Source organism: Scyliorhinus torazame, chromosome 15, assembly GCF_047496885.1.
Source record: "Scyliorhinus torazame isolate Kashiwa2021f chromosome 15, sScyTor2.1, whole genome shotgun sequence".
Classification (NCBI taxonomy): domain Eukaryota; kingdom Metazoa; phylum Chordata; class Chondrichthyes; order Carcharhiniformes; family Scyliorhinidae; genus Scyliorhinus; species Scyliorhinus torazame.
In genome coordinates, this window is record NC_092721.1 from 214,529,225 (window position 1) to 214,548,220 (window position 18,996).

Below are 18,996 nucleotides of genomic sequence, written 5' to 3' on the forward strand. Positions count from 1 at the left end.
CCCCCACCCCACACTCACCCCCCCCCCACTCACCCCCACTCACCCCCCACCCTCCACTCACTCCCCCACCCCCCCACTCACCTCCACGCACTCCCCACTCACCCCCCACTCACCCCCCCCACTCACCCCCCCACCCCCACTCACTCCCCCACCCCCCACTCACCCCCCCACCCCCACTCACCCCCCCACCCCCACTCACCTTCACGCACCCCCCCACCCCCCACTCACTCCCCCACCCCCCACTCACTCCCCCATCCCCCACTCACTCCCACACCTCCCACTCACCCCCCCACCCCCACTCACCCCTCACCCCCCCACCCCCCACTCACCCCCCCGCCCTCCACTCATCCCACCCCCACTCACCCCCCACCCCCACCCACCTCCACGCACTCCCCACTCACCCCCCACTCACCCCCCCACCCCACACTCACCCCCCGCCCCCCACTCACCCCCCCACCCCCACTCACCTCCATGCACCCCCCCATCCTCCACTCACTCCCCCACCCCCACTCACCCCCCCGCCCTCCACTCATCCCCCACCCCCACTCATCCCCCACCCCCACTCACCTCCACGCACCCCCCCACCCTCCACTCACTCCCCCACCCCCCCACTCACCCCCCCGCCCCCCACTCACTCCCCCACCCCCCACTCACCCCCCCACCCCCACTCACCCCCCCACCCCCACTTACCTTCACGCACCCCCCCACCCCCCACTCATTCCCCCACCCCCCACTCACTCCCCCATCCCCCACTCACTCCCACACCTCCCACTCACCCCCCACCCCCACTCACCCCTCACCCCCCCACCCCCCACCCACCCCCCCGCCCTCCACTCATCCCCCACCCCCACTCACCCCCCACCCCCACGCACCCCCCATCCTCCACTCACTCCCCCACCCCCCGCCCTCCACTCACCCCACACCCCCACTCACCCCCTCACCCCCCACTCATCCCCCCACCCCCCACTCACCCCCCCACCCCCCACTCACCCCCACTCACCCCCCCCACCCCCCACTCATCCCCCCACCCCCCACTCACCCCCCTCACACCCACTCACCCACCCACCCCCCACTCATCCCCCCACCCCGCACTCATCCCCCCACCCCCCACTCACCCCCCCACCCCCACTCACCCCCACTCACCCCCCCACCCCCCACTCACCCCCCACCCCCACTCACCTCCACGCACCCCCCATCCTCCACTCACTCCCCCACTCACCCCCCCGCCCTCCACTCACCCCCCACCCCCACTCACCCCCCCACCCCCCACTCATCCCCACACCCCCCACTCACCCCCCCACCCCCCACTCACCCCCAATCACCCCCCCACCCCCCACTCATCCCCCCACCCACCACTCATCCCCCCACCCCCACTCACCTCCACGCACTCCCCACTCACCCCCCCACTCACCCCCCCACCCCACACTCACCCCCCGCCCCCCACTCACCCCCCACCCCCACTCACCTCCATGCACCCCCCCATCCTCCACTCACTCCCCCACCCCCACTCACCCCCCCGCCCTCCACTCATCCCCCACCCCCACTCATCCCCCACCCCCACTCACCTCCACGCACCCCCCCACCCTCCACTCACTCCCCCACCCCCCCACTCACACCCCCGCTCCCCACTCACCCCCCACCCCCACTCACCTCCACGCACCCCCCCACCCCCCACTCACTCCCCCACCCCCCACTCACCCCCCCCACCCCCACTCACCCCCCCACCCCCACTCACCTTCACGCACCCCCCCATCCCCCACTCACTCCCCCACCCCCCACTCACTCCCCCATCCCCCACTCACTCCCACACCTCCCACTCACCCCCCACCCCCACTCACCCCTCACCCCCCACTCACCCCCCTGCCCTCCACTCATCCCCCACCCCCACTCACCCCCCACCCCCACTCACCTCCACGCACCCCCCATCCTCCACTCACTCCCCCACCCCCCCACTCACCCCCCCGCCCTCCACTCACCCCCCACCCCCACTCACCCCCCCACACCCCATTCATCCCCCCACCCCCCACTCACCCCCCACCCCCAACTCACCCCCATTCATCCCCCCACCCCCCACTCTCCCCCCACCCCCAACTCACCCCCACTCACCCCCCCACCCCCCACTCATCCCCCCAACCCCCAATCACCTCCCCGCACTCCCCACTCACTCCCCACTCACCCCCCTACTCACCCCCCACCCCACACTCACCCCCCTGCCCCCCACTAACCCCCCCACCCCCACTCACCTCCATGCACCCCCACACCCCCCACTCACCCGCCCGCCCTCCACTCACCCCCTACCCCCACTCACCCCCCACCCCCACTCACCTCCACGCATTCCCCCACCCTCCACTCACTCCCCCACCCCCCACTCACCCCCCCGCCCCCCACTCACCCCCCACCCCCACTCACCCCCCACCCTCACTCACCTCCACGCACTCCCCACTCACCCCCCCACTCACCCCCCCACCCCACACTCACCCCCCGCCCCCCACTCACCCCCCACCCCCACTCACCTCCATGCACCCCCCATCCTCCACTCACTCCCCCACCCCTACTCACCCCCCCGCCCTCCACTCATCCCCCACCCCCACTCATCCCCCACCCCCACTCACCTCCACGCACCCCCCACCCTCCACTCACTCCCCCACCCCCCCCACTCACACCCCCGCTCCCCACTCACCCCCCACCCCCACTCACCTCCATGCACCCCCCCACCCCCCACTCACTCCCCCACCCCCCACTCACCCCCCCCACCCCCACTCACCCCCCCACCCCCACTCACCTTCACGCACCCCCCCATCCCCCACTCACTCCCCCACCCCCCACTCACTCCCCCATCCCCCACTCACTCCCACACCTCCCACTCACCCCCCCACCCACACTCACCCCTCACCCCCCCACCCCCCACTCACCCCCCCGCCCTCCACTCATCCCCCACCCCCACTCACCCCCCACCCCCACTCACCTCCACGCACCCCCCCATCCTCCACTCACTCCCCCACCCCCCCACTCACCCCCCCGCCCTCCACTCACCCCCCACCCCCACTCACCCCCCCACACCCCACTCATCCCCCCACCCCCCACTCACCCCCCCACCCCCAACTCACCCCCACTCACCCCCCCACCCCCCACTCATCCCCCCACCCCCCACTCACCTCCCCGCACTCCCCACTCACTCCCCACTCACCCCCCTACTCACCCCCCACCCCACACTCACCCCCCTGCCCCCCACTAACCCCCCCACCCCCACTCACCTCCATGCACTCCCCCACCCCCCACTCACCCCCCCGCCCCCCACTCACCCCCCACCCCCACTCACCCCCCACCCTCACTCACCTCCACGCACCCCCCCACCCCCACTCACTCCCCCACACCCCACTCACCCTCCCACCCCCACTCACCCCCCCACCCCCCACTCACTCCCCCACACCCCACTCACTCCCCCACCCCCCACTCACCCCCCCGCCCCCCACTCACCCCCCCACCCCCACTCAGCCCACCACCCACCACTCACCCCTCACCCCCCCACCCCCCACTCACCCCCCCACTCATCCCCCCCACCCCCCACTCACTCCCCCACCCCCCACTCACCCCCCACCCCCACTCACCCCCCCACCCCCACTCACCTCCACGCACTCCCCCACCCCCCATTCACTCCCCATCCCCCACTCACCCCCCACCTCCCACTCATCCCCCCACTCACCCCCCCCCCCGCCCCCACCCCCCACTCTCCCGCCTTTGGGGGCTCCGAGTCCCTCCACCCGAGTAGGACCGGCCTCCGGGCCACCAGGGAGGCAAAGGCCAGGACGTCGGCCTCTCACCTCCTGGACTCGCAGATCTTCCGACACACCAAAGATCGCCACCTCTCGACTCGGCACCACCCACACCTTCAAAACCTCTGACATGACATCAGCAAACCGCTGCCAGAAACCCCTGAGCCTCGGACGTGGTTCGCAGGCACCCCCGCACACACCTATCCTGCACCTCCTCAAAGAACCTGCTCATCCGGACCACCGTCAGGTGTGCCCTGTGGACCACCTTAAACTGAGGGTGAGCCTGGCACACGACGAGGATGCATTAACTCTCCTCAGGGCCTCCTCCTTTTAAATCCATTTGTAATTGGGGATATGCGTTTGCACAGGACTCAGAGTTGCACTGTGTGTGAGACATGTTGTGCCAAACTTACTTTGCCTGGGTGGGGGGTGCCAGAGGTGCCGGATGCCTAAGTGAGTCCCACAGTCACACCTTACAATATGTGTGTTGTAAATGTCACTGGATGTTGGCCATGGCTCCGATACAACTAACTCTCTTCCTCTTCCTGTGCCTTTGGCCAATTTCCTGCATCAGTTAAAAGGCTTTACACACATGCCAAGGAATACTGTGCTGTAAGCTGGAGATCAGTGCTGACTGATTCAGGACCACGGGCTGTGTGGACTGTTTCACACACAGTGGAGGTTGTGGGGACCGTGTCGGAAACAGGTCACAGGCACCAGACACAAAACATTGTCCACTCAACTATTGACCAGTGCTCAATGCTGTGAGAATGTTGGCTGACCTTGGGTCAGAATAAACTCCCATTGTTCTGGAAACAGGAATTACAATCTGCCTTTTCCAACAGGAAGCCCATAGAACTGATATAAAAATAAAAGTTGCAAAAATAACTAATTAAATTCTCTCTGGAAGTTCAACCAGAGGAAGGAAATATTTCATATTTTTTTGAGATTTGATATGGTCAGAATGTGTGTGATGAGGGTGTTCTGATGGGGGAGATATTGCGTTATGTCCAGGGGGCGTGAATTCTGCTCAGGGGTCAGGGGTTATTGTGGATAGAGGGGGAGTTGAACCAGGGATCAGAGTTCTCTGAACTAAATGCCATGTATTCCACCCACAGGGGTCCTCTCACTCGTCGCTCACTTGCACGGCCGGGCGGACACGGTGCAGCGATTGGTCATCTCCGCACAAGACCCAGATGGTCTCATGTCATTGGTCAACGCCATGGTGAATATCAGCATCGTCTCGGGTACCATTTCACCACCATTCTTCGAACAAGCTCAATATTTCTTCACAATCCCTGAAGATGTGAGGAGAGGATCGCATATCGGCTCGGTGAGAGCTCTGAACACCCCAGGTGAGTGAGGGCATTAAACTCTCGGAGTGAGAATCAGAGTATTAAACTCTCGGAGTGAGAGTCAGAGCATTAAACTCTCGGAGTGTGAGTCAGAGCATTAAACTCTCCGAGTGAGAGTCAGAGCATTAAACTTTCAGAGTGAGAGTCAGAGTGTTCAACTCTCCGAGTGAGAGTCCGAGTGTTAAACTCTCCGAGTGAGAGTCAGAGCATTAAACTTTCAGAGTGAGAGGCAGAGTGTTAAACTCTCCGAGTGAGAGTCAGAGTGTTAAACTCTCCGAGTGAGAGTCAGAGCATTAAACTTTCAGAGTGAGAGTCAGAGTGTTCAACTCTCCGAGTGAGAGTCAGAGTGTTAAACTCTCCGAGTGAGAGTCAGAGCATTAAACTCTCCGAGTGAGAGTCAGAGCATTAAACTCTCCGAGTGAGAGTCAGAGCATTAAACTCTTGGAGTGTGAGTCAGAGCATTAAACTCTCCGAGTGAGAGTCAGAGCATTAAACTTTCAGAGTGAGAGTCAGAGTGTTCAACTCTCCGAGTGAGAGTCAGAGTGTTAAACTCTCCGAGTGAGAGTCAGAGCATTAAACTCTCCGAGTGAGAGTCAGAGCATTAAACTCTCCGAGTGAGAGTCAGAGCATTAAACTTTCAGAGTGAGAGTCAGAGCATTAAACTTTCAGTGTGACAGTCTCAGTATTAAACTCTCGAAGTGAGAGTCAGAGCATTAAACTTTCAGAGTGAGAGGCAGAGCATTAAACTTTCAGAGTGAGAGGCAGAGTGTTAAACTCTCCGAGTGAGAGTCAGAGTATTAAACTCTCCGAGTGAGAGTCAGAGCATTAAACTTTCAGAGTGACAGTCAGAGTATTAAACTCTCGAAGTGAGAGTCAGAGTATTAAACTCTCGAAGTGAGAGTCAGAGCCTTAAACTCTCTGAGTGAGAATCAGAGCATTAAACTCACCGAGTGAGAGTCAGAGCATTAAACTCTCGGAGTGAGAGTCAGAGCATTAAACTTTCAGAGTGAGAGTCAGAGCATTAAACTCTCCGAGTGAGAGTCAGAGCATTAAACTTTCAGAGTGACAGTCAGAGTATTAAACTCTCCGAGTGAGAGTCAGAGCATTAAACTCTCGGAGTGAGAGTCAGAGCATTAAACTTTCAGAGTGAGAGGCAGAGCATTAAACTCTCCTAGTGAGAGTCAGAGCATTAAACTCTCCGAGTGAGAGTCAAAGTATTAAACTCTCGAAGTGAGAGTCACAGCATTAAACTCTCCGATTGAGAGTCAGAGCATTAAACTCTCCGAGTGAGAGTCAGAGCATTAAACTCACCGAGTGAGAGTCAGAGCATTAAACTCTCGGAGTGAGAATCAGAGCATTAAACTCTCCGAGTGAGAGTCAGAGCATTAAACTCTCGGAGTGAGAATCAGAGCATTAAACTCTCCGAGTGAGAGTCAGAGCATTAAACTCTCGGAGTGAGAGTCAGAGCATTAAACTCTCGGAGTGAGAGTCAGAGCATTAAACTCTCCGAGTGAGAGTCAGAGCATTAAACTCTCCGAGTGAGAGTCAGAGCATTAAACTCTCCGAGTGAGAAGTAGACCATTAAACTCTCCGAGTGAGAGTCAGAGCATTAAACTCACCAAGTGAGAGTCAGAGCATTAAACTCTCCCAGTGAGAATCAGAGCATTAAACTCTCCAAGTGAGAGTCCGAGCATTAACCTCTGCGAGTGAGAATCAGAGCATTAAACTCTCCGAGTGAGAGTCAGAGCATTAAACTCTCCGATTGAGAGTCAGAGCATTGAATGCCCCGAGTGAGAGTCAGAGTATTAAACGCTCCAAGTGAGAGTCAGAGCATTAAACTCTCGGAGTGAGAATCAGAGCATTAAACTCTCCGAGTGAGAGTCAGAGCATTGAATGCTCCGAGTGAGAGTCAGAGTATTAAACGCTCCAAGTGAGAGTCAGAGCATTAAACTCTCGGAGTGAGAATCAGAGCATTAAACTCTCCGAGTGAGAGTCAGAGCATTAAACTCTCGGAGTGAGAATCAGAGCATTAAACTCTCCGAGTGAGAGTCAGAGCATTAAACTCTCCGAGTGAGAGTCAGAGCATTAAACTCTCGGAGTGAGAGTCAGAGCATTAAACTCTCCGAGTGAGAGTCAGAGCATTAAACTCTCCGAGTGAGAGTCAGAGCATTAAACTCTCCGAGTGAGAAGTAGACCATTAAACTCTCCGAGTGAGAGTCAGAGCATTAAACTCACCAAGTGAGAGTCAGAGCATTAAACTCTCCCAGTGAGAATCAGAGCATTAAACTCTCCAAGTGAGAGTCCGAGCATTAACCTCTGCGAGTGAGAATCAGAGCATTAAACTCTCCGAGTGAGAGTCAGAGCATTAAACTCTCCGAGTGAGAGTCAGAGCATTAAACTCTCCGATTGAGAGTCAGAGCATTGAATGCTCCGAGTGAGAGTCAGAGTATTAAACGCTCCAAGTGAGAGTCAGAGCATTAAACTCTCGGAGTGAGAATCAGAGCATTAAACTCTCCGAGTGAGAGTCAGAGCATTAAACTCTCGGAGTGAGAATCAGAGCATTAAACTCTCCGAGTGAGAGTCAGAGCATTAAACTCTCCGAGTGAGAGTCAGAGCATTAAACTCTCCGAGTGAGAGTCAGAGCATTAAACTCTCGGAGTGAGAGTCAGAGCATTAAACTCTCCGAGTGAGAGTCAGAGCATTAAACTCTCCGAGTGAGAGTCAGAGCATTAAACTCTCCGAGTGAGAGTCAGAGCATTAAACTTTCAGAGTGACAGTCAGAGTATTAAACTCTCGAAGTGAGAGTCAGAGTATTAAACTCTCGAAGTGAGAGTCAGAGCCTTAAACTCTCTGAGTGAGAATCAGAGCATTAAACTCACCGAGTGAGAGTCAGAGCATTAAACTCTCGGAGTGAGAGTCAGAGCATTAAACTTTCAGAGTGAGAGTCAGAGCATTAAACTCTCCGAGTGAGAGTCAGAGCATTAAACTTTCAGAGTGACAGTCAGAGTATTAAACTCTCCGAGTGAGAGTCAGAGCATTAAACTCTCGGAGTGAGAGTCAGAGCATTAAACTTTCAGAGTGAGAGGCAGAGCATTAAACTCTCCTAGTGAGAGTCAGAGCATTAAACTCTCCGAGTGAGAGTCAAAGTATTAAACTCTCGAAGTGAGAGTCACAGCATTAAACTCTCCGATTGAGAGTCAGAGCATTAAACTCTCGGAGTGAGAATCAGAGCATTAAACTCTCCGAGTGAGAGTCAGAGCATTAAACTCTCCAAGTGAGAGTCAGAGCATTAAACTCTCGGAGTGAGAATCAGAGCATTAAACTCTCCGAGTGAGAGTCAGAGCATTAAACTCTCGGAGTGAGAATCAGAGCATTAAACTCTCGGAGTGAGAGTCAGAGCATTAAACTCTCCGAGTGAGAGTCAGAGCATTAAACTCTCCGAGTGAGAGTCAGAGCATTAAACTCTCGGAGTGAGAGTCAGAGCATTAAACTCTCGGAGTGAGAGTCAGAGCATTAAACTCTCCGAGTGAGAGTCAGAGCATTAAACTCTCCGAGTGAGAGTCAGAGCATTAAACTCTCCGAGTGAGAAGTAGACCATTAAACTCTCCGAGTGAGAGTCAGAGCATTAAACTCACCAAGTGAGAGTCAGAGCATTAAACTCTCCCAGTGAGAATCAGAGCATTAAACTCTCCAAGTGAGAGTCCGAGCATTAACCTCTGCGAGTGAGAATCAGAGCATTAAACTCTCCGAGTGAGAGTCAGAGCATTAAACTCTCCGATTGAGAGTCAGAGCATTGAATGCCCCGAGTGAGAGTCAGAGTATTAAACGCTCCAAGTGAGAGTCAGAGCATTAAACTCTCGGAGTGAGAATCAGAGCATTAAACTCTCCGAGTGAGAGTCAGAGCATTGAATGCTCCGAGTGAGAGTCAGAGTATTAAACGCTCCAAGTGAGAGTCAGAGCATTAAACTCTCGGAGTGAGAATCAGAGCATTAAACTCTCCGAGTGAGAGTCAGAGCATTAAACTCTCGGAGTGAGAATCAGAGCATTAAACTCTCCGAGTGAGAGTCAGAGCATTAAACTCTCCGAGTGAGAGTCAGAGCATTAAACTCTCGGAGTGAGAGTCAGAGCATTAAACTCTCCGAGTGAGAGTCAGAGCATTAAACTCTCCGAGTGAGAGTCAGAGCATTAAACTCTCCGAGTGAGAAGTAGACCATTAAACTCTGCGAGTGAGAGTCAGAGCATTAAACTCACCAAGTGAGAGTCAGAGCATTAAACTCTCCCAGTGAGAATCAGAGCATTAAACTCTCCAAGTGAGAGTCCGAGCATTAACCTCTGCGAGTGAGAATCAGAGCATTAAACTCTCCGAGTGAGAGTCAGAGCATTAAACTCTCCGAGTGAGAGTCAGAGCATTAAACTCTCCGATTGAGAGTCAGAGCATTGAATGCTCCGAGTGAGAGTCAGAGTATTAAACGCTCCAAGTGAGAGTCAGAGCATTAAACTCTCGGAGTGAGAATCAGAGCATTAAACTCTCCGAGTGAGAGTCAGAGCATTAAACTCTCGGAGTGAGAATCAGAGCATTAAACTCTCCGAGTGAGAGTCAGAGCATTAAACTCTCCGAGTGAGAGTCAGAGCATTAAACTCTCCGAGTGAGAGTCAGAGCATTAAACTCTCGGAGTGAGAGTCAGAGCATTAAACTCTCCGAGTGAGAGTCAGAGCATTAAACTCTCCGAGTGAGAGTCAGAGCATTAAACTCTCCGAGTGAGAGTCAGAGCATTAAACTCACCGAGTGAGAGTCAGAGCATTAAACTCTCTGAGTGAGAATCAGAGCATTAAACTCACCGAGTGAGAGTCAGAGCATTAAACTCTCGGAGTGAGAATCAGAGCATTAAAGTCTCGGAGTGAGAGTCAGAGAGTTAAATTCTCCGAGTGAGAGTCAGAGCGTTAAACTCTCTGAGTGAGAGTCAGAGCATTAAACTCTCCGAGTGAGAATCAGAGCATTAAACTCTCTGAGTGAGAATCAGAGCATTAAACTCTCCGAGTGAGAGTCAGAGCATTAAACTTTCAGAGTGACAGTCAGAGTATTAAACTCTCGAAGTGCGAGTCAGAGCATTAAACTCTCCGAGTGAGAGTCAGAGCATTAAACTCTCGGAGTGAGAGTCAGAGCATTAAACTTTCAGAGTGAGAGGCAGAGCATTAAACTCTCCGAGTGAGAGTCAGAGCATTAAACTTTCAGAGTGACAGTCAGAGTATTAAACTCTCCGAGTGAGAGTCAAAGTATTAAACTCTCGAAGTGAGAGTCAGAGCATTAAACTCTCCGAGTGAGAGTCAGAGCATTAAACTCTCGGAGTGAGAGTCAGAGCATTAAACTTTCAGAGTGAGAGGCAGAGCATTAAACTCTCCGAGTGAGAGTCAGAGCATTAAACTTTCAGAGTGACAGTCAGAGTATTAAACTCTCCGAGTGAGAGTCAAAGTTTTAAACTCACGAAGTGAGAGTCAGAGCATTAAACTCTCGAGTGAGAGTCAGAGCATTAAACTCTCGAGTGAGAGTCAGAGTATTAAACTCTCTGAGTGAGAGTCAGAGTATTAAACTCTCGAACATAGAACATAGAACAATACAGCGCAGTACAGGCCCTTCGGCCCACGATGTTGCACCGAAACAAAAGCCATCTAACCTACACTATGCCATTATCATCCATATGTTTATCCAATAAACTTTTAAATGCCCTCAATGTTGGCGAGTTCACTACTGTAGCAGGTAGGGCATTCCACGGCCTCACTACTCTTTGCGTAAAGTACCTACCTCTGACCTCTGTCCTATATCTATTACCCCTCAGTTTAAAGTTATGTCCCCTCATGCCAGCCATTTCCATCCGCGGGAGAAGGCTCTCACTGTCCACCCTATCCAACCCCCTGATCATTTTGTATGCCTCTATTAATTCTCCTCTTAACCTTCTTCTCTCCAACGAAAACAACCTCAAGTCCATCAGCCTTTCCTCATAAGATTTTCCCTCCATACCAGGCAACATCCTGGTAAATCTCCTCTGCACCCGCTCCAAAGCCTCCACGTCCTTCCTATAATGCGGTGACCAGAACTGTACGCAATACTCCAAATGCGGCCGTACCAGAGTTCTGTACAGCTGCAACATGACCTCCCGACTCCGGAACTCAATCCCTCTACCAATAAAGGCCAACACTCCATAGGCCTTCTTCACAGCCCTATCAACCTGGGTGGCAACTTTCAGGGATCTATGTACATGGACACCTAGATCCCTCTGCTCATCCACACTTTCAAGAACTTTACCATTAGCCAAATATTCCGCATTCCTGTTATTCCTTCCAAAGTGAATCACCTCACACTTCTCTACATTAAACTCCATTTGCCACCTCTCAGCCCAGCTCTGCAGCTTATCTATATCCCTCTGTAACCTGCTACATCCTTCCACACTATCGACAACACCACCGACTTTAGTATCGTCTGCAAATTTACTCACCCACCCTTCTGCGCCTTCCTCTAGGTCATTGATAAAAATGACAAACAGCAACGGCCCCAGAACAGATCCTTGTGGTACTCCACTTGTGACTGTACTCCATTCTGAACATTTCCCATCAACCACCACCCTCTGTCTTCTTTCAGCTAGCCAATTTCTGATCCACATCTCTAAATCACCCTCAATCCCCAGCCTCCGTATTTTCTGCAATAGCCTACCGTGGGGAACCTTATCAAACGCTTTGCTGAAATCCATATACACCACATCAACTGCTCTACCCGCATCTACCTGTTCAGTCACCTTCCCAAAGAACTCAATAAGGTTTGTGAGGCATGACCTACCCTTCACAAAGCCATGCTGACTATCCCTGATCATATTATTCCTATCTAGATGATTATAAATCTTGTCTCTTATAATCCCCTCCAAGACTTTACCCACTACAGACGTGAGGCTCACCGGTCTATAGTTGCCGGGGTTGTCTCTGCTCCCCTTTTTGAACAAAGGGACCAAATTTGCTGTCCTCCAGTCCTCTGGCACTATTCCTGTACAGTACGAAGTCTTACAACACCAGGTTAAAGTCCAACAGGTTTGTTTCGATGTCACTAGCTTTCGGAGCGCTGCTCCTTCCTCAGGTGAATGAAGAGGTCTAATCCAGAAACACATATATAGACAAATTCAAAATGCCAAACAATGCTAGGAATGCGAGCATTAGCAGGTGATTAAATCTTTACAGATCCAGAGATGGGGTAACCCCAGGTTAAAGAGGTGTGAATTGTATCAAGCCAGGACAGTTGGTAGGATTTCGCAGGCCAGATGGTGGGGGATGAATGTAATGTGACATGAATCCCAGGTCCCGGTTGAGGCCGCACTCACGTGTGCGGAACTTGTGTGACGAGGAGGAGCGTAACAGACATCTACAGACGTTGAAAGATGCCCTCGTACGAACAGGATATGGCACTCGACTCATCGATCGACAGTTCCAATGCGCCACAGCGAAAAACCGGACCGACCTCCTCAGAAAACAAACATGGGACACAACCGACAGAATACCCTTCGTCGTCCAGTACTTCCCCGGAGCGGAGAAACTACGTCATCTTCTTCACAGCCTTCAACACGTCATTGATGATGATGAACATCTTGCCAAGGTCATCCCCACACCCCCACTACTTGCCTTCAAACAACCGCGCAACCTCAAACGAACCATTGTTTGCAGCAAACTACCCAGTCTTCAGAACAGTGACCACGACACCACACAACCCTGTCATGGCAATCTCTGCAAGACGTGCCAGATCATCGACATGGATACCACCATTACACGTGAGAACACCACCCACCAGGTACGCGGTACATACTCGTGCGACTCGGCCAACGTTGTCTACCTCATACGCTGCAGGAAAGGATGTCCCGAAGCGTGGTACATTGGCGAGACCATGCAGACGCTGCGACAACGAATGAACGGACATCGCGCAACAATCACCAGGCAGGAATGTTCCCTTCCAGTCGGGGAACACTTCAGCAGTCAAGGGCATTCAGCCTCTGATCTCCGGGTAAGCGTTCTCCAAGGCGGCCTTCAGGACCCGCGACAACGCAGAATCGCCGAGCAGAAACTTATAGCCAAGTTCCGCACACATGAGTGCGGCCTCAACCGGGACCTGGGATTCATGTCACATTACATTCATCCCCCACCATCTGGCCTGCAAAATCCTACCAACTGTCCTGGCTTGATACAATTCACACCTCTTTAACCTGGGGTTACCCCATCTCTGGATCTGTAAAGATTTAATCACCTGCTAATGCTCGCATTCCTAGCATTGTTTGGCATCTTTGAATTTGTCTATATATGTGTTTCTGGATCAGACCTCTTCATTCAAAATGTGAGGAAATGCATTTTGGAAGGTCTAATGCAGGTAGGGAATATACAGTGAATGGTAGAACCCTCAAGAGTATTGAAAGTCAAAGAGATCTAGGAGTACAGGTCCACAGGTCATTGAAAGGGGCAACACAGGTGGAGAAGGTAGTCAAGAAGGCAAACGGCATGCTTGCCTTCATTGGCCGGGGCATTGAGTATAAGAATTGGCAAGTCATGTTACAGCTGTATAGAACCTTAGTTAGGCCACACTTGGAGTATAGTGTTCAATTCTGGTCGCCACACTACCAGAAGGATGTGGAGGCTTTAGAGAGGGTGCAGAAGAGATTTACCAGAATGTTGCCTGGTCTGGAGGGCATAAGCTATGAGGAGCGATTGAATAAACTCGGTTTGTTCTCACTGGAACGAAGGAGGTTGAGGGGCGACCTGATAGAGGTATACAAAATTATGAGGAGCATAGACAGAGTGGATAGTCAGAGGCTTTTCCCCAGGGTAGAGGGGTCAATTACTAGGGGGCATAGGTTTAAGGTGAGAGGGGCAATGTTTAGAGTAGATGTACGAGGCAAGTTTTTTACGCAGAGGGTAGTGGGTGCCTGGAACTCACTACCGGAGGAGGTAGTGGAAGCAGGGACGATAGGGACATTTAAGGGGCATCTTGACAAATATATGAATAGGATGGGAATAGAAGGATACGGACCCAGGAAGTGTAGAAGATTGTAGTTTAGTCGGGCAGTATGGTCGGCACGGGCTTGGAGGGCCGAAGGGCCTGTTCCTGTGCTGTACATTTCTTTGTTCTTTGTTCTTTGTTTTAGTCACCTGAGGAAGGAGCAGCGCTCCGAAAGCACGTGACATCGAAACAAACCTGTTGGACTTTAACCTGGTGTTGTAAGACTTCGTACTGTGCTCACCCCAGTCCAACGCCGGCATCTCCACATCATCACTATTCCTGTAGCCAATGATGACATAAAAATCAAAGCCAAAGGTCCAGCAATCTCTTCCCTGGCCTCCCAGAGATTCCTAGGATAAATCCCATCAGGTCCCGGGGACTTATCTATTTTCAGCCTGTCCAGAATTGCCAACACCTCTTCCCTACGTACCTCAATGCCATCTATTCTATTAGCCTGGGGCTCAGCACTCTCCTCCACAACATTATCTTTTTCCTGAGTGAATACTGACGAAAAATATTCATTTAGTATCTCGCCTATCTCTTCAGACTCCACACACAATTTCCCATCCCTGTCCTTGACTGGTCCTACTCTTTCCCTAGTCATTCGCTTATTCCTGACATACCTATAGAAAGCTTTTGGGTTTTCCTTGATCCTTCCTGCCAAATACTTCTCATGTCCCCTCCTTGCTCGTCTTAGCTCTCTCTTTAGATCCTTCCTCGCTACCTTGTAACTATCCATCGCCCCAACTGAAACTTCACACCTCATCTTCACATAGGCCTCCTTCTTCCTCTTAACAAGAGATTCCACTTCCTTGGTAAACCACGGTTCCCTCGCTCGACGCCTTCCTCCCTGCCTGACCGGTACTTACTTATCAAGAACACGCAGTAGCTGACCCTTGAACAAGCCCCACTTATCCAGTGTGCCAAACACTTGCAGCCTACTTCTCCACCTTATCCCCCCCAAGCCACGTCTAATGGCATCATAATTGCCCTTCCCCCAGCTATAACTCTTGCCCTGCGGTGTATACTTATCCCTTTCCATCATTAACGTAAACGTCACCGAATTGTGGTCACTGTCCCCAAAGTGCTCTCCTACCTCCAAATCCAACACCTGGCCTGGTTCATTACCCAAAACCAAATCCAACGTGGCCTCGCCTCTTGTTGGCCTGTCAACATATTGTTTCAGGAAACCCTCCTGCACACACTGTACAAAAAACGACCCATCTATTGTACTCGAACTATATCTTTTCCAGTCAATATTTGGAAAGTTAAAGTCTCCCATAATAACTACTCTGTTACTTTCGCTCTTATCCAGAATCATCTTCGCCATCCTTGCCTCTACATCCCTAGAACTATTAGGAGGCCTATAAAAAACTCGAAGTGAGAGTCAGAGCATTAAACTCTCGAGTGAGAGTCAGAGCATTAAACTCTCGAGTGAGAGTCAGAGTATTAAACTCTCGGAGTGAGAATCAGAGCATTAAGCTCTCCGAGTGAGAGTCAGAGTATTAAACTCTCGGAGTGAGAGTCAGAGTATTAAACTCTCGGAGTGAGAGTCGGGGCAGCACGGCAGCATTGTGGATAGCACAATTGCTTCACAAGTCCAGGGTCCCAGGTTCGATTCCGGCTTGGGTCACTGTCTGTGCGGAGTCTGCACATCCTCCCCGTGTCTGCGTGGGTTTCCTCCGGGTGCTCCGGTTTCCTCCCACAGTCCAAAGATGTGCAGGTTAGGTGGATCGGCCGTGATAAATTGCCCTTAGTGTCCAAAATTGCCCTTAGTGTTGGGTGGGGTTACTGGGTTATGGGGATAGGGTGGAGGTGTTGACCTTGGGTAGGGTGCTCTTTCCAAGAGCCGGTGCTGACTCGATGGGCCGACTGGCCTCCTTCTGCACTGTAAATTCTATGATATTAAACTCTCGGAGTGAGAGTCAGATCATTAAACTCTCGGAGTGAGAGTCCGAGCATTAAACTCTCAGAGTGAGAGTCCGAGCATTAAACTCTCGGAGTGAGAGTCAGAGCATAGAACTCTTGGAGTGAGAGTCAGAGCATTAAACTCTCCGAGTGAGTCAGAGTATTAAACTCTCTGAGTGAGAGTCAGAGTATTAAACTCACCGAGTGAGAGTCAGAGCATTAAACTCTCCGAGTCAGAGTCCGAGCATTAAACTCTCCGAGTGAGAGTCAGAGTATGATGGTGGAATTTAAAATACAGATGGTGGGTGAGAAGGTAAAATCTAGTGTTTTGTGCTTAAACAAAGGAGATTACAATGGGATGAGAGAAGAACTAGCTAAGGTAGACTGGGAGCAAAGACTTTATGGTGAGACAGTTGAGAACAGTGGAGAACCTTCCGAACAATTTTTCACAGGGCTCAGCAAAGGCTGATACCAACAAAAAGGAAGGACGGTAGAAAGAGGGTAAATCGACCGTGGACATCTGAGGAAATAAGGGAGAATATCAAATTGAAATGAAAAATGAAATGAAATGAAAATCGCTTATTGTCACAAGTAGGCTTCAAATGAAGTTACTGTGAAAAGCCCCTAATCTTCACATTCCGGCGCCTGTTCGGTGAGGCTGTTATGGGAATCGAACCGTGCTGCTGGCCTGCCTTGGTCTGCTTGCAAAGCGAGCGATTTAGCCCTGTGCTAAACAGCCCCTGTTAAGGAAAAAGCATACAAAGTGGCAAAGATTAGTGGGAGACTAGAGGACTGGGAAACCTTTAGGGGGCAACAGAAAGCTACTAAAAAAGCTATAAAGAAGAGTAAGATAGATTATGAGAGTAAACTTGCTCAGAATATAAAAACAGATAGTAAAGGTGTCTACAAATATATAAAACAAAAAAGAGTGGCGAAGGTAAATATTGGTCCTTTAGAGGATGAGACGGGAGATTTAATAATGGGAGATGAGGAAATGGCTGAGGAACTGAACAGGTTTTTGTGTCGGTCTTCACAGTAGAAGACACAAATAACATGCCAGTGACTGATGGAACTGAGGCTATGACAGGTGAGGACCTTGAGATGATTGTTATCACTAAGGAGGTAGTGATCGGCAAGCTAATGTGGCTAAAGGTAGACAAGTCTCCTGGCCCTGATGGAATGCATCCCAGAGTGCTAAAAGAGATGGCAGGGAAATTGCAAATGCATTAGTGATAATTTACCAAAACTCACTAGACTCTGGGGTGGTCCCAGCGGATTGGAAATTAGCAAACGTGACACCACTGTTTAAAAAAGGAGGTAGGCAGAAAGCGGGTAATTATAGGCCAGTGAGCTTAACTTCGGCAGTAGAGAAGATGCTGGAATCTATCGTCAAGGAAGAAATAGCGAGGCATCTGGATGGAAATTGTCCCTTGGACAGACGCAGCAGGGGTTCATAAAGGGCAGGTCGTGCCTAACTAATTTAGTGGAATTTTTTGAGGACATTACCAGAGCGGTAGATATCGGGGAGCCAATGGATGTGGTATATCTGAATTTCCAGAAAGCTTTTGACAAGGTGCCACACAAAAGGTTGCTGCATAAGATAAAGATGCATGGCATTAAGGGGAAAGTAGTAGCATGGATAGAGGATTGGTTCATTAATAGAAAGCAAAAAGTGGGGATTAATGGGTGTTTCTACTGGTTGGCAATCAGTAGCTAGTGGTGTCCCTCAGGGATCAGTGTTGGGCCCACAACTGTTCACAATTTACATAGATGATTTGGAGTTGGGGACCAAGGGCAATGTGTCCAAGTTTGCAGACGAAACTAAGACGAGAGGTAAAGCAAAAAGTGCAGTGGACACTGGAAGTCTGCAGAGGGATTTGGATAGGCTAAGTGAATGGGCTAGGGTCTGGCAGATGGAATACAATGTTGACAAATGTGAGGTTATCCACAGCAAAAGGATCATTGTTTAAATGATAAAATATTAAAACATGCTGCTGTGCAGAGAGACCTGGGTGTGCTAGTGCATGAGTCGCAAAAAGTTGGTTTACAGGTGCAAGAGGTGACTAAGAAAGCAAATGGAGTTTTGTCCTTCATTGCTAGAGGGATGGAGTTTAAGACTAGGGAGGTTATGCTGCAATTGTATACGGTGTTAGTGAGGCCACACCTGGAGTATTGTGTTCAGTTTTGGTCTCATTACCTGAGAAAGGACGTACTGGCGCTGGAGGGTGTGCAAAGGAGATTCACTAGGTTAATCCCAGAGCTGAAGGGGTTGGATTACGAGGAGAGGTTGATTAGACTGGGACTGTATTCGTTGGAATTTAGAAGGATGCGGGGGGATCTTAGAGAAACATATAAAATTATGAAAGGAATAGATAGGATAGATGCAGGCAGGTTGTTTCCACTGGCGGGTGAAAGCTTCAAACTAAGCAGAAATAGATTTCGGACTGAGTTTAGGAGGAACTTCTTCACCCAAAGGGTTGTGAATCTATGGAATTCCTTGCCCAGTGAAGCAGTTGAGGCTCCTTCATTAAATGTCTTTAAGGGTAAAGATAGATAGTTTTTTGAAGAATAAAGGGATTAAGGGTTATGGTGTTCGGGCCGGAAAGTGGAGCTGAGTCCACAAAAGATCAGCCATGATCTCATTGAATGGCGGAGCAGGCTCGGGGGGCCAGATAGCCTACTCCTGCTCCGAGTTCTTATGTTCTTATTAAACTCTCCGAGTGAGAGTCAGAGCATTAAACTCTCCGAACGGGAGTCAGAGTATTAAACTTTCCGAGTGAGAGTCAGAGTATTAAACTCTCGGAATGAGAGGCAGAGCATTATACTCTCTGAGTGAGAATCAGAGCATTAAACTCTCGGAGTGAGAATCAGAGTGTTAAACTCTCCGAGTGAGAATCAGAGCATTAAACTCTCCGAGTGAGAGTCAGAGCATTAAACT

At 51.5% G+C, this 18,996-nt stretch overlaps 1 protein-coding gene across 2 annotated transcripts in view; it reads left to right on the forward strand.

The window, feature by feature from the left end:
- The window catches only part of LOC140392184 (protocadherin-16-like), a 567,611-nt gene that overhangs the window by 310,133 nt on the left and 238,482 nt on the right, over nucleotides 1–18,996 (forward strand). For both annotated transcript variants that reach the window (XM_072477567.1, XM_072477568.1), the window contains exon 5: nucleotides 4,892–5,128. In XM_072477567.1, the coding sequence (XP_072333668.1) occupies nucleotides 4,892–5,128 (237 nt within the window). The remainder of the gene's footprint in view (nucleotides 1–4,891; nucleotides 5,129–18,996) is intronic.